At 36.8% G+C, this 14,519-nt stretch overlaps 1 protein-coding gene across 2 annotated transcripts in view; it reads right to left on the reverse strand.

Annotated features, from left to right (window-relative positions):
- Positions 1 to 14,519, reverse strand: part of LOC128642111 (uncharacterized) — a 167,134-nt gene that overhangs the window by 62,973 nt on the left and 89,642 nt on the right. For both annotated transcript variants that reach the window (XM_053694778.1, XM_053694777.1), the window contains exon 8: positions 7,534 to 7,568. In XM_053694778.1, the coding sequence (XP_053550753.1) occupies positions 7,534 to 7,568 (35 nt within the window). The remainder of the gene's footprint in view (positions 1 to 7,533; positions 7,569 to 14,519) is intronic.

Consider the following 14,519-nt stretch of genomic DNA (forward strand, 5'->3'; position numbering starts at 1 on the left):
AAAGAGCTAAACTGGGAGCTTCTAAGTACGTTTTTAAACTGTTTTATACTGGATGTTTAGATCAGTATCTGTGCATATTACTCTTTATAGCAGTGTCTATTACATGCAGTTATATGTATAGCAGTGTCTATTACATGCAGTTATATGTATAGTAGTGTCTATTACATGCAGTTATATGTATAGTAGTGTCTATTACATGCAGTTATATGTATAGTAGTGTCTATTACATGCAGTTATATGTAAATAGGTGTATACTGTCCCTGTATAGTAGTGTATATTACATGAAGTTATATGTAAATAGGTGTATACTGTCCACGTATATTAGTGTCTACTACATGCAGTTATATGTAAATAGGTGTATACTGTCCCTGTATAGTAGTGTCTATTGCATGCAGTTATATGTAAATAGGTGTATACTGTCCCTGTATATTAGTGTCTATTACATGCAGTTATATGTAAATAGGTGTATACTGTCCCTGTATAGTATTGTCTATTACATGCAGTTATATGTATAGTAGTGTCTATTACATGCAGTTATATGTATAGTAGTGTCTATTACATGCAGTTATATGTATAGTAGTGTCTATTACATGCAGTTATATGTAAATAGGTGTATACTGTACCTGCATAGAAGTGTCTAATACATGCAGTTATATGTAAATAGGTGTATACTGTACCTGTATAGTAGTGTCTATTACATGCAGTTATATGTAAATAGGTGTATACTGTCCCTTTATAGTAGTGTCTATTAAATGCAGTTATATGTAAATAGGTGTATACTGTCCCTGTATAGTAGTGTCTATTACATGCAGTTATATGTAAATAGGTGTATACTGTACCTGTATAGTAGTGTCTATTACATGCAGTTATATGTATAGTAGTGTCTATTACATGCAGTTATATGTAAATAGGTGTATACTGTGCCTGTATAGTAGTGTCTATTACATGCAGTTATATGTAATTAGTGTATACTGTGCCTGTATAGTAGTGTCTATTACATGCAGTTATATGTAAATAGGTGTATACTGTACCTGTATAGTAGTGTCTATTACATGCAGTTATATGTATAGTAGTGTCTATTACATGCAGTTATATGTAAATAGGTGTATACTGTGCCTGTATAGTAGTGTCTATTACATGCAGTTATATGTAATTAGTGTATACTGTCCCTGTATAGTAGTGTCTATTACATGCAGTTATATGTAAATAGCTGTATACTGTCCCTGTATAGTAGTGTATATTACATGCAGTTATATGTAAATAGCTGTATACTGTCCCTTTATAGTAGTGTCTATTACATTCAGTTATATGTAAATAGGTGTATACTGTCCCTGTATAGTAGTGTCTATTACATGCAGTTATATGTATAGTAGTGTCTATTACATGCAGTTATATGTATAGTAGTGTCTATTACATGCAGTTATGTGTATAGTAGTGTCTATTACATGCAGTTATATGTAAATAGGTGTATACTGTCCCTTTATAGTAGTGTCTATTACATGCAGTTCTATGTAAATAGGTGTATACCGTCCCTGTATAGTAGTGTCTATTACATGCATTTATATGTAAATAGGTGTATACTGTCCCTGTATAGTAGTGTCTATTACATGCAGTTATATGTAAATAGGTGTATACTGTCCCTGTATAGTAGTGTCTATTACATGCAGTTATATGTAAATAGGTGTATACTGCCCCTGTATAGTAGTGTCTATTACATGCAGTTCTATGTAAATAGATGTATACTGTCCCTGTATAGTACTGTCTATTACATGCAGTTATATGTAAATATGTGTATACTGTCCCTGTATAGTAGTGTCTATTACATGCAGTTATATGTACATAGGTGTATACTGTCCCTGTATAGTAGTGTCTATTACATGCAGTTATATGTAAATAGGTGTATACTGTCCCTGTATAGTAGTGTCTATCACATGCAGTTATATGTAAATAGGTGTATACTGTCCCTTTATAGTAGTGTCTATTACATGCAGTTATATGTAAATAGGTGTATACTGTCCCTGTATAGTACTGTCTATTACATGCAGTTATATGTAAATAGGTGTATACTGTCCCTGTATAGTAGTGTCTATTTCATGCAGTTATATGTAAATAGGTGTATACTGTCCCTGTATAGTAGTGTCTAGTACATGCAGTTATATGTACATAGGTGTATACAGTCCCTGTATAGTAGTGTCTATTACATGCAATTATATGTAAATATGTGTATACTGTCTCTGTATAGTAGTGTCTATTACATGCAGTTATATGTAAATAGGTATATACTGTCTCTGTATAGTAGTGTCTATTACATGCAGTTCTATGTAAATAGGTGTATACTGTCCCTGTATAGTACTGTCTATTACATGCAGTTATATGTAAATAGGTGTATACTGTCCCTGTATAGTAGTGTATATTACATGCAGTTATATGTACATAGGTGTATACAGTCCCTGTATAGTAGTGTCTATTACATGCAGCTATATGTAAATAGGTGTGTACTGTCCCTGTATAGTAGTGTCTATTACATGCAGCTATATGTAAATAGGTGTATACTGTCCCTGTATAGTAGTATCTATTACATGCAGTTATATGTATATAGGTGTATACTGTCCTTTATAGTAGTGTCTATTACATGCAGTTATATGTAAATAGGTGTATACTGTCCCTGTATAGTAGTGTCTATTACATGCAGTTATATGTAAATAGGTGTATACTGTCCCTGTATAGTAGTGTCTAATACATGCAGCTATATGTAAATAGGTGTATACTGTCCCTGTATAGTAGTGTCTATTAAATGCAGGTATATGTAAATAGGTGTATACTGTCCCTGTATAGTAGTGTCTATTACATGCAGTTATATGTAAATAGGTGTATACTGTCCCTGTATAGTAGTGTCTATTACATGCAGTTATATGTAAATAGGTGTATACTGTCCCTGTATAGTAATGTCTATTACATGCAGTTATATGTAAATAGGTGTATACTGTCCCTGTATAGTAGTGTCTATTACATGCAGTTATATGTAAATAGGTGTATACTGTCCCTTTATAGTAGTGTCTATTACATGCAGTTATATGTAAATAGGTGTATACTGTACCTGTATAGTAGTGTCTATTACATGCAGTTATATGTAAATAGGTGTATACTGTCCCTGTATAGTAGTGTCTATTACATGCAGTTATATGTAAATAGGTGTATACTGTCCCTGTATAGTAGTGTCTATTACATGCAGTTATATGTAAATAGGTGTATACTGTCCCTGTATAGTAGTGTATATTACATGCAGTTATATGTAAATAGGTGTATACGGTCCCTGTATAGTAGTGTCTATTACATGCAGTTATATGTAAATAAGTGTATACTGTCCCTGTATAGTAGTGTCTATTATATGTAGTTATATGTAAATAGGTGTATACTGTCCCTGTATAGTAGTGTCTATTACATGCAGTTATATGTAAATAGGTGTATACTGTACCTGTATAGTAGTGTCTATTACATGCAGTTATATGTAAATAGGTGTATACTGTCCCTTTATAGTAGTGTCTATTACATGCAGATATATGTAAATAGGTGTATACTGTCCCTGTATAGTAGTGTCTATTACATGCAGTTATATGTAAATAAATAGGTGTATACTGTACCTGTATAGTAGTGTCTATTACATGCAGTTATATGTAAATAGGTGTATACTGTCCCTGTATAGTATTGTCTATTACATGCAGTTATATGTAAATAGGTATATACTGTCCCTGTATAGTACTGTCTATTACATGCAGTTATATGTAAATAGGTGTATACTGTCCCTGTATAGTAGTGTATTACATGCAGTTATATGTAAATAGGTGTATACTGTCCCTTTATAGTAGTGTCTATTACATGCAGTTATATGTAAATAGGTGTATACTGTACCTGTATAGTAGTGTCTATTACATGCAGTTATATGTAAATATGTGTATACTGTCCCTGTATAGTAGTGTCTATTACATGCAGTTATATGTAAATAGGTTTATACTGTATCTGTATAGTATTGTCTATTACATGCAGTTATATGTAAATAGGTGTATACTGTCCCTGTATAGTAGTGTCTATTACATGCAGTTATATGTAAATAGGTGTATACTGTCCCTGTATAGTAGTGTATTACATGCAGTTATATGTAAATAGGTGTATACTGTCCCTTTATAGTAGTGTCTATTACATGCAGATATATGTAAATAGGTGTATACTGTCCCTGTATAGTAGTGTCTATTACATGCAGTTATATGTAAATAAATAGGTGTATACTGTACCTGTATAGTAGTGTCTATTACATGCAGTTATATGTAAATAGGTGTATACTGTCCCTGTATAGTATTGTCTATTACATGCAGTTATATGTAAATAGGTATATACTGTCCCTGTATAGTACTGTCTATTACATGCAGTTATATGTAAATAGGTGTATACTGTCCCTGTATAGTAGTGTATTACATGCAGTTATATGTAAATAGGTGTATACTGTCCCTTTATAGTAGTGTCTATTACATGCAGTTATATGTAAATAGGTGTATACTGTACCTGTATAGTAGTGTCTATTACATGCAGTTATATGTAAATATGTGTATACTGTCCCTGTATAGTAGTGTCTATTACATGCAGTTATATGTAAATAGGTTTATACTGTATCTGTATAGTATTGTCTATTACATGCAGTTATATGTAAATAGGTGTATACTGTCCCTGTATAGTAGTGTCTATTACATGCAGTTATATGTAAATAGGTGTATACTGTCCCTGTATAGTAGTGTATTACATGCAGTTATATGTAAATAGGTGTATACTGTCCCTTTATAGTAGTGTCTATTACATGCAGTTATATGTAAATAGGTGTATACTGTCCCTGTATAGTAGTGTCTATTACATGCAGTTATATGTAAATAGGTGTATACTGTCCCTGTATAGTAGTGTCTATTACATGCAGTTATATGTAAATAGGTGTATACTGTCCCTGTATAGTAGTGTCTATTACATGCAGTTATATGTAAATAGGTGTATAATGTCCCTTTATAGTAGTGTCTATTACATGCAGTTATATGTAAATAGGTGTATACTGTCCCTGTATAGTAGTGTCTATTACATGCAGTTATATGTAAATAGGTATATACTGTCTCTGTATAGTAGTGTCTATTACATGCAGTTATATGTAAATAGGTGTATACTGTACCTTTATAGTAGTGTCTATTACATGCAGTTATATGTAAATAGGTGTATACTGTCCCTGTATAGTAGTGTCTATTACATGCAGTTATATGTAAATAGGTGTATACTGTCCCTGTATAGTAGTGTCTATTAGATGCAGTTATATGTAAATAGGTGTATACTGTCCCTTTATAGTAGTGTCTATTAAATGCAGGTATATGTAAATAGGTGTATATTGTCCCTGTATAGTAGTGTCTATTACATGCAGTTATATGTAAATAGGTGTATACTGTACCTTTATAGTAGTGTCTATTACATGCAGTTATATGTAAAGAGGTGTATACTGTCCCTGTATAGTAGTGTCTATTACATCAGTTATATGTAAATAGGTGTATACTGTCCCTGTATAGTAGTGTCTATTACATCAGTTATATGTAAATAGGTGTATACTGTCCCTGTATAGTAGTGTCTATTACATGCAGTTATATGTAAATAGGTGTATACTGTCCCTGTATAGTAGTGTCTATTACATGCAGTTATATGTAAATAGGTGTATACTGTCCCTGTATAGTAGTGTCTATTACATGCAGCTATATGTAAATAGGTGTATACTGTCTCTGTATAGTAGTGTCTATTACATGCAGTTATATGTAAATAGGTGTATACTGTCTCTGTATAGTAGTGTCTATTACATGCAGTCATATGTAAATAGGTGTATACTGTCCCTGTATAGTCGTGTCTATTACATGCAGTTATATGAAAATTGATGTATACTGTTCCTTTAATATTTTGGGATTGAACCATCTTTTTAGATGGGATCAGATTAAAATACTTGAGGAAAGTTCTCCTCTGTGAAGGCTTAATTTGGCTAAAATAATCTTATCCCAGGTGACGACCCACCAGAGAACAAGCTATTGAGTTGTTGTTCATTCCTGATTAAGCACTTCTCTCTCTGTGTATACTATGGGGCCTATTTATGATTGTGCGAGCAGACATGATACGATATAGCGGATCATTTCTGCTGCACCTCAATAAATCCCGACAGCATACACTGTCAGCATTTATCGTTTCACCAGCAGTTCTTGTGAAGCCAATCGGCCGCTAGACACTCCGATCGAATACGATTGGGTTGATTTCTGTCCGCGGTCTCAGAGCAGGCGGACAAGTTATGGAGCAGCGGTCTTTAGTTTTTCATAACTTCTCTTCCGGAAACAAGGGAGATCAAGCTCCAGACAGAGCTTAATAAATCGGCCCCTATATGTGATCAGAATCTGTCATGTTTATTCTGAGCTTACACATTATATACTGCACATTGTATGTCACTTCCTTTGTCTGGTCACTACACAAGCTGTTTCCTCTTAAGTGCATCCCTACCACATGACAATAGTTATCCTTGTTGTTTGATTTTAATTACCTGCTGTGCATGCTTTCATAATGCTCACACATTGTTTTTATATGCACACTTTCTGAGGCACAGCTTCTACTAAGCATTTTGTAACTGGCTGATAGCTGTCTAATGATATTGAATTTGCCAGAATAAAATCTACAACTCATTTAAAATTCAGTTTTTGGGGCCTATCTATCAAGCTCCGAATGGAGCTTGATTCCCCGTGTTTCTGGCGAGCCTGCAGACTCGCCAGAAACAGCAGTTATGAAGCAGCGGTCACAAAGACCACTGCTCCATAACCTGTCCGCCTGCTCTGAGCAGGAGGACAGACATCGCCGGAAATCATCGAGTACGATCGGGTTGATTGACACCCCCCTGCTGGCGGCCCATTGACCGCGAGTCTGCAGGGGGTGGCGTTGCACCAGCAGCTCTTGTGAGCTGCCGGTGCAATGCTGAATACGGCCAGACTATGATAAATAGGGGCCTGAATGTTCTTGCATTGGGGTAGATTTACCAAGCAGCGGATGCTGCAATCTACGCCCGATGTTTCCGGGCTTGCCAGACACATACGTTAAGAAGCAGCGGTCATAAGACCGCTGCTCCTTAATTTGTCCGCCACCTCTGAGGTCCGATGATTAATACCCCCTGCAAGCGGCTGATTGGCTGCAAATGTGTAGGGGTGATGGCATTGCACAAGCATTTCACCAGAAATGCTTGTGCAATGTTAAATGCTGACAGTGTATGCAGCGAATTTGTTGCAGTGAATCATGTCCGTCCGGCATTTGATAAATCATCCCCATTGCCTTTTTTATTTTGCATTTATTGATTATTCAATTCTACTGTTTTTAATAGGCCTTCAACTTCCCAGAACATATAACTACTGCTACTGTCAAGGATACCCACATCACAAAAATATTTACATAATGTTACAGACAAATAAATTAAAACAAATAAGCCCCTTGCCTTACCAGAATAGGAAACAAAAGCTTAAAACGTCCATTGCCTGAAATGAAAAAAATAATGATCTATGAAATAACTCGAAAATTACAGTTGATAAATAACAAATACGTTATAGATATTATTATATTATGTTATCTATTATAAAGTCACCTAATACTTATTTTATAAAGAAATTAGCAGGTCAAAGATAGGATTGATCTATACGTACACTGAATATGGGGGCTATTTATCAAAGCCTCAACCGCAAATACGCCGGAATTCTGCAGCGTAATTGTTGCAAGATTGATCCAACCTAGTTATCAAAGCCTCAAGACCGGCAAATGTTGAAATTCGTGACGTAACATACGAACCGGCGATCTCAATCCAACGCAGATCGATGCTTACGTCATTACAGATGTTCTGAATACACATTCGGCTCTATTTGACACCTTTTCCCAGTTATCAAACTTTTTACAGGTACGCTTGTGGCTATTCCGGCCCAGTGTACCTGGTTTTCATTTCGCCACCCTGGAGGCCGCGGATGCCATAGAAATCAATGGGAGTCTGAAAGCAGCAAAAGCTTATGTTCGATGCTGTCAGATATCCCATTGATTTTTCATGGTTGAAAACAAGTTACGTTTACACCTAACACATTAACAATTGGAACAGCCAATAGGATTTTAGCAACTCTAATCCTATGGGCTGATTGAAATCTTTCAGCCAATAGAATGAGAGCTGCTTGAATCCTATTGACTGATTTGAACAGCCAATAGGATTTTAGTAGCTCTAATTCCTATTGGCTGATTCCAATTTTTCAGCCAATAGGAATGCAAGGGACACCATTTTGAAACGTCTCCCTTGCATTGAAGATTCAGTGTACGGCGGGGACCGTATAAAGAGGATGCTCAGCGCCGGATGTCTTCAGGATGGACTTGCTCCGCACCGCCGGGATCAAGATAGAAGATGCCGTCTGTATGAAGACTTCTCACCGCCTGGATGTGGACTTCGCCGCCTGGATGAAGATAGAAGAGGTCGCCTGGATGAAGACTTCTCGCCGCCTGGATGAGGACTTCGCCGCCTGGATGAAGATCGTTCAAGCGGGACTTCAGAAACTGTAAGTTGATCTTCGGGGGTAAGTGATAGGTTTTTTTAAGTTTTTTTTGGGTGGGTTTTTTTAGTTTAGGGTCTGGGCTTGTAAAAGAGCTAAATGCCATTTTAAGGGCAATGCCCATACAAATGCCCTTTACAGGGCAATGGATAGCTTAGGTTTGTTTAGATAGTTTTTTTTTTTATTTTGTAGGTTTGGGGGGGGGGGGTTTGTAATGTTAGTAGGTCTTTGTAATTTTTTCTCAGGTAAAAGAGCTGATTAACTTGGGGCAATGCCCTACAAAAGGCCATTTTAAGGGCTATTGGTAGTTTATTCTAGATTGTTTTTTTATTTCGGTGTGTTTTTTTTTTTTTAAATGGGTATTACAAAAGGAATAATTTTTATTATTTTTGATAATTTGTTATTTCGTGTAATGTATTTTTTTCGTTTTGGGGTGGGTTTTTATTTTTAGATTAGGGCTTGGGCATTTCACAAAAGAGCTAAATGCCCTTTTAAGGGCAATGCCCATACAAATTCCCTTTTCAGGGCAATGGGGAGATTAGGTTTTACTTTATTTTTATTTTGTGGGTTTCGCGGGTGGGGGCTTGTAAACTGTTATGGGGTGTTTGTTTTGTTTTGTAGCAAAAGAGCTGTTAACTTTATGGCAATGCCCTACAAAAGGCCCTTTTAATGGCCCTTGGTAGTTTTTTATAGATTAGGCTTTTTTTTATTTTGGTATGTTTTTTTAAAGGGTATTAGAATTGGAATAATTTTTATTCTTCTGTATAATTTTGTTTGTTATTTTTTGTAAAGGTATTTTTTTTTATTTTTAGTAATTTTAGTGTTTGTTATTTTTTGTAATGGTAGTTTATTTTATTTTTAGTAATTTTAGTGTTTGTTATTTTTTGTAATGTTAGGTTTTAGTGTAAGGCAGGTTAGTTTTTATTTCACAGGTAAGTTTGTATTTATTTTAACTAGGCAGTTAGTAAATAGTTAATAACTATTTACTAACCTAGTCTACCTAGTTAAAATAAATACAAACTTACCTGTGAAATAAAAATAAAACCTAAGCTAGCTACAATATAACTGTTAGTTATATTGTAGCTAGCTAAAGTTTTATTTTACAGGTATTTAGTTTTAAATAGGAATTATTTAGTTAATAATTGTAAGTTTAATTTAGCTCTATTATGTTAAAGTTCAGGGGTGTTAGGTTTAGGGTTACGGTTAGGGTTACATTAGGGTTAGGTTTAGGGGTAAATATATAGTTTAATTTAGGTTGTTGCGATGTGGGGGGCTGGCGGTTTAGGGGTTTATAGGTTTATTTAGTGGTAGTGATGTGGTAGGCTAGAGGTTTAGGGGTTAATAACTTTATTTAGTGGTGGCGATGTCAGGGAGCAGCAGAATAGGGGTTAATAGATTTATTATAGTGTGGGCGATGTTGGGGTGCAGGGGAATAGGGGTTAATAACTTTAGTATAATGGCGACGATATCAGGAGCGGCAGATTAGCGGTTAATAACATTATGTAGGTGCCGGCGATGTTGGTGGGGGGCAAATTAGGGGTGTTTAGACTCAGGGTTTATGTTAGGGAGTTAGGTTTAAACGTTTTGGCTGCGTTACGGAGCTTTTCATTTCGCGATCGCAGGTGTTAGACTTTTTTTCTGACCCGCTCTCCTTATTGATGTCTATGGGGAAAGCAAGCACAAGCACATCAAAACAGTGCTTGGATTGTGTGCGGTATGGAGCCCAAAGCAACCATATGGCACGCACAAGCCGGCTGTTTGAAAACTTGTAATGGCTGCGCTATAGGGGGTTAAATAATGCAGCAAATAACTTGTAATCTAGCTGAGTATCATTTACAGTAATCTCACTATCTTTACCATCTGTTGGAAAGACTGAACAAAAGTAATCATTTAAACAGCCTGCTATTTGTTTATCTTATTCCACTACTCTATCATCATTCTTGAGTCTTAGGGGCCTAGTTACTAATGTGCGAGCGGACATGATCCGATATTGCGGATTATGTCCGCTGCACATCGATAAATGCTGACAGCATACGCTGTTGGCATTTATCATTGCACCAGCAGTTCTTGTAAACTGCTGTTGCAACACTACCCCCTGCAAATTTGCGTCCAATTGGCCGCTAGCAGGGGGTGTCAATCAACCCGATCGTATTGGATCGGGTTTATTTCCAGCAATGTCTGTCCGCCGCCTCAGAGCAGGCGGACAGGTTATGGAGCAGCGGTCTTTAGACCGCTGCTTCATAACTTGTGTTTCTGGCGAGCCTGAAGGCTTGCAAGAAACACAGGGCATCAAGCTCCATACGGAGCTTGATAAATATGTCCCTTACTATCCCTCTGTTAGTTTTTCTGTTTTCACTGATATTTCTACAGAAGGTTTTGTCACCGTTTTTTACAGATTGTGCTATTTTCTCTTCTGCATCAGCTTTAGCCTTTCTGATTAACTGCTTTGTCATTTTTTTGATGGGTTCTACATTTTTCCTTATCCTCTTCTGAGCCAGTGAGTTTAAATTTTTTATAGACTCTTTTTTGTCTTAACTGCATGTGCTACTTCTCTTGAAAACCATATTGGTTTTCTTTTACTTTTACAGACAAGCCTAATACAGTGTTTAGCTGCATCTAGAATAGATTTTTTAAATATTCCCACTGTTCTTGTACTCCGGTAATGTGTGCCTTCCCTTTTCGAGATTAATTTAGGTATCTGCCCATGTAAGAAAAATCAGTTGTTCTATAGTCTAAGACTTTTGTTTTACTATGGTTGCACAATACCTTTGCCTGAATATTAAACCATAAAGACTGATGATCACTAGAGCCTAAGGGGTCAATTTATCAACGGCTGAATGGCCCCTGTTTCTGCGCAAGCCTTCAGGCTGGCTGGAAACAGCAGTTATGAAGCAGCTGTCTAAAGACCACTGCTCCTTAACTGGTCCGCTGCCTCTGAGGCAGCGGTCTTCAATCTGCATGATCCTATACAATCGGGTTGATTGACACTGCCTGCTGGCCTTCAATTTGCAGGGGACGGCATTGCACAAGTAGTTCACTAAAACTGCTTGTGCAATGTTAAATGCAGACAGCGTATGCTGTCGGCATTCAGCGACGTCTGGCGGACATGATACACTACAGCGTATCATGTCCACCAGACATTGATAAATTGGCCCCTAAGTTTTCACCCACAGACACTTCAGATACTATATTACTGTTTGTAAGCATTAAATCTAACATAGTTCCTTTATCTAGCACTGCAGAACCTGTTGGCGCTCTACAAATACCCGATAATAATATGTGTTGGTTCTTTTACTAGCTGCTCAAGAGATTCCCCTTGTAAAGATTCCAGGATATATTTACTTCTAGATGATTTGGCAACAGGTACTTCCCTGTCTACATCAGGCATATTAAAGTCCCCCACTACTATAACATTGCCCTTAATTGTAATTTTGGCTATTTTATCAATTAATAAATTATCGGATGCTTCATCCTGTAATGGTGGTCTATATACTACACCTATTCTAAACACCTGTTTCCCTTCAGTTTCTATAGTTACCCAAATACTTTCTACATTGTCATTGGTTTCTACAATTTCAGTTACTTTAATATTTTCTTTCATGTACAGAGCAACTCCCCCCCCCCCCCGCTTTTTTTTAAAAAAAGTGTAACCAGGTATGACTGTTTCCCAGTCGTAAAAGTCATTGTACCATTTCTCTGTTATAGCTACTAAATCCAACTTATCTTGAATCATTATTGCAGTAAGTTCAGGTAATTTACTTACTAAAATGCGAGCATTTGTGCACATTGCACGTACAATATTTCTAGAATTCTCAAATCCTTTTGCATGGTCAATACAACCCCTGCCTACATTATTCAAAGTCTTATTCCTAAAAGTAGTATTTTTTTTTAAATTAAATAAAGTAGAATGTAAATTGTGGTTGACTGTTTTGTGATGCTCTGGGGAACAGATGGGTATGTTAACACTGTCCACCTTCTTAAGTTTAAATTGCTACTAATAAATAGCTAGATTACAAGTTTGTGCGTTCGTCTTTTAACGCTGAAAATATGGCATTTTCAGCATTAAAACAGCACCGCAGCCATTACAAGTCTTGTCGGTATAGCTGTACCGCAACCCTTTTAGCCTGTAACGCAACGTCAGTACCGCACTCATAAAAATTAATGTCCAGATTACGAGTTTTGCATTATGAGGGGTGCGGCACTAACTTGCACGTTATTGTCACTGCTCACTTACCTACAGTGCTGGTATTACAGGTTTTTACAAACCCGGCGTTATCAGGCAAGAAGTGAGCGTAGAGCAAAATTGTGCTCCATAAAGCACTCCAATACCAGCACTGCTTAAGTCAACGGTGAGCTGGTTTTACGTGCACGATTTCCCCATAGACATCAATGGGGAAAGCTGGCTGAAAAAAAGCCTAACACCTGCAATAAAGCAGCGTAAAGCTCTGTAATGCAGCCCCATTGATTCCTATGGGGAAACAAAATTTATGTTTACACCTAACACCCTAACATGAACCCCGAGTCTAAACACCCCTAATCTTACACTTATTAACAACTAATCTGCTGCCCCTGACATCGCCGCCACCTACATTATACTTATTAACCCCTAATCTGCTGCCCCAACATCTACATTATATTTATTAACCCCTGATCTCCCGCCCCCAATGTCGCGCAACCTATCTACACTTATTAACCCCTAATCTGCCGTCCCAACGTCACCGCCACTATAATAAACATATTAACCCCTAAACTGCGGCACTGCCGCATCGCAAACACTAGTTAAATATTATTAACCCCTAATATGCCGCCCCTAACATTGCCGCCACCTACCTACAATTATTAACCCCTAATCTCCCGTCCCTAACATCGCCGCCACTATATTAAATTTATTAACCCCTAAATCTAAGTCTAACCCTAACCCTAATACCCCTAACTTAAATAGCCCTAAATAGCTATAGGGGAGTGTCAATCAACTCGATCATATAGGATCGGGCGGATTGATGTCCGCAGCCTCAGAGGCAGCGGACGAGTTAAGGAGCAGCTGTCTTAAGACCGCTGCTTCATAACTGCTGTTTCTGGCAAGCCTGAAGACGTGTGCGGAAACAGGGGCATCAGGGGCCATTTGGCCCTTGTTAAATCATCCCCCAAGAGTTAAATTCTATTGTATTGCATTTTCCTACTTCCTGTCCATACACAATTAAAACAGCAGAAAAGGACACAGATGCAGCCGCCTGATCTAAAAAACTTCCTAGTTTAAAAAACTCCTTTTGCACAGCAACAACATCATAGCTATCCAGATCATTAGTACCTAGGTGACAATAACATCTAACTCACTGTCTTTTCTATCATTGCTACCAGATCATTTGTACCTAGGTGACAATAACATCTAACTCACTGTCTTTTCTATCATTGCTACCAGATCATTAGTACCTAGGTGACAATAACATCTAACTCACTGTCTTTTCTATCATTGTTACCAGATCATTTGTACCTAGGTGACAATAACATCTAACTCACTGTCTTTTCTATCATTGCTACCAGATCATTAGTACCTAGGTGACAATAACATCTAACTCACTGTCTTTTCTATCATTGCTACCAGATCATTAGTACCTAGGTGACAATAACATCTAACTCACTGTCTTTTCTATCATTGCTACCAGATCATTTGTACCTAGGTGACAATAACATCTAACTCACTGTCTTTTCTATCATTGCTACCAGATCATTAGTACCTAGGTGACAATAACATCTAACTCACTGTCTTTTCTATCATTGCTACCAGATCAGTTGTACCTAGGTGACAATAACATCTAACTCACTGTCTTTTCTATCATTGCTACCAGATCATTAGTACCTAGGTGACAATAACATCTAACTCACTGTCTTTTCTATCATTGCTACCTG

This window comes from Bombina bombina, chromosome 11, assembly GCF_027579735.1.
Source record: "Bombina bombina isolate aBomBom1 chromosome 11, aBomBom1.pri, whole genome shotgun sequence".
Classification (NCBI taxonomy): Eukaryota; Metazoa; Chordata; class Amphibia; order Anura; family Bombinatoridae; genus Bombina; species Bombina bombina.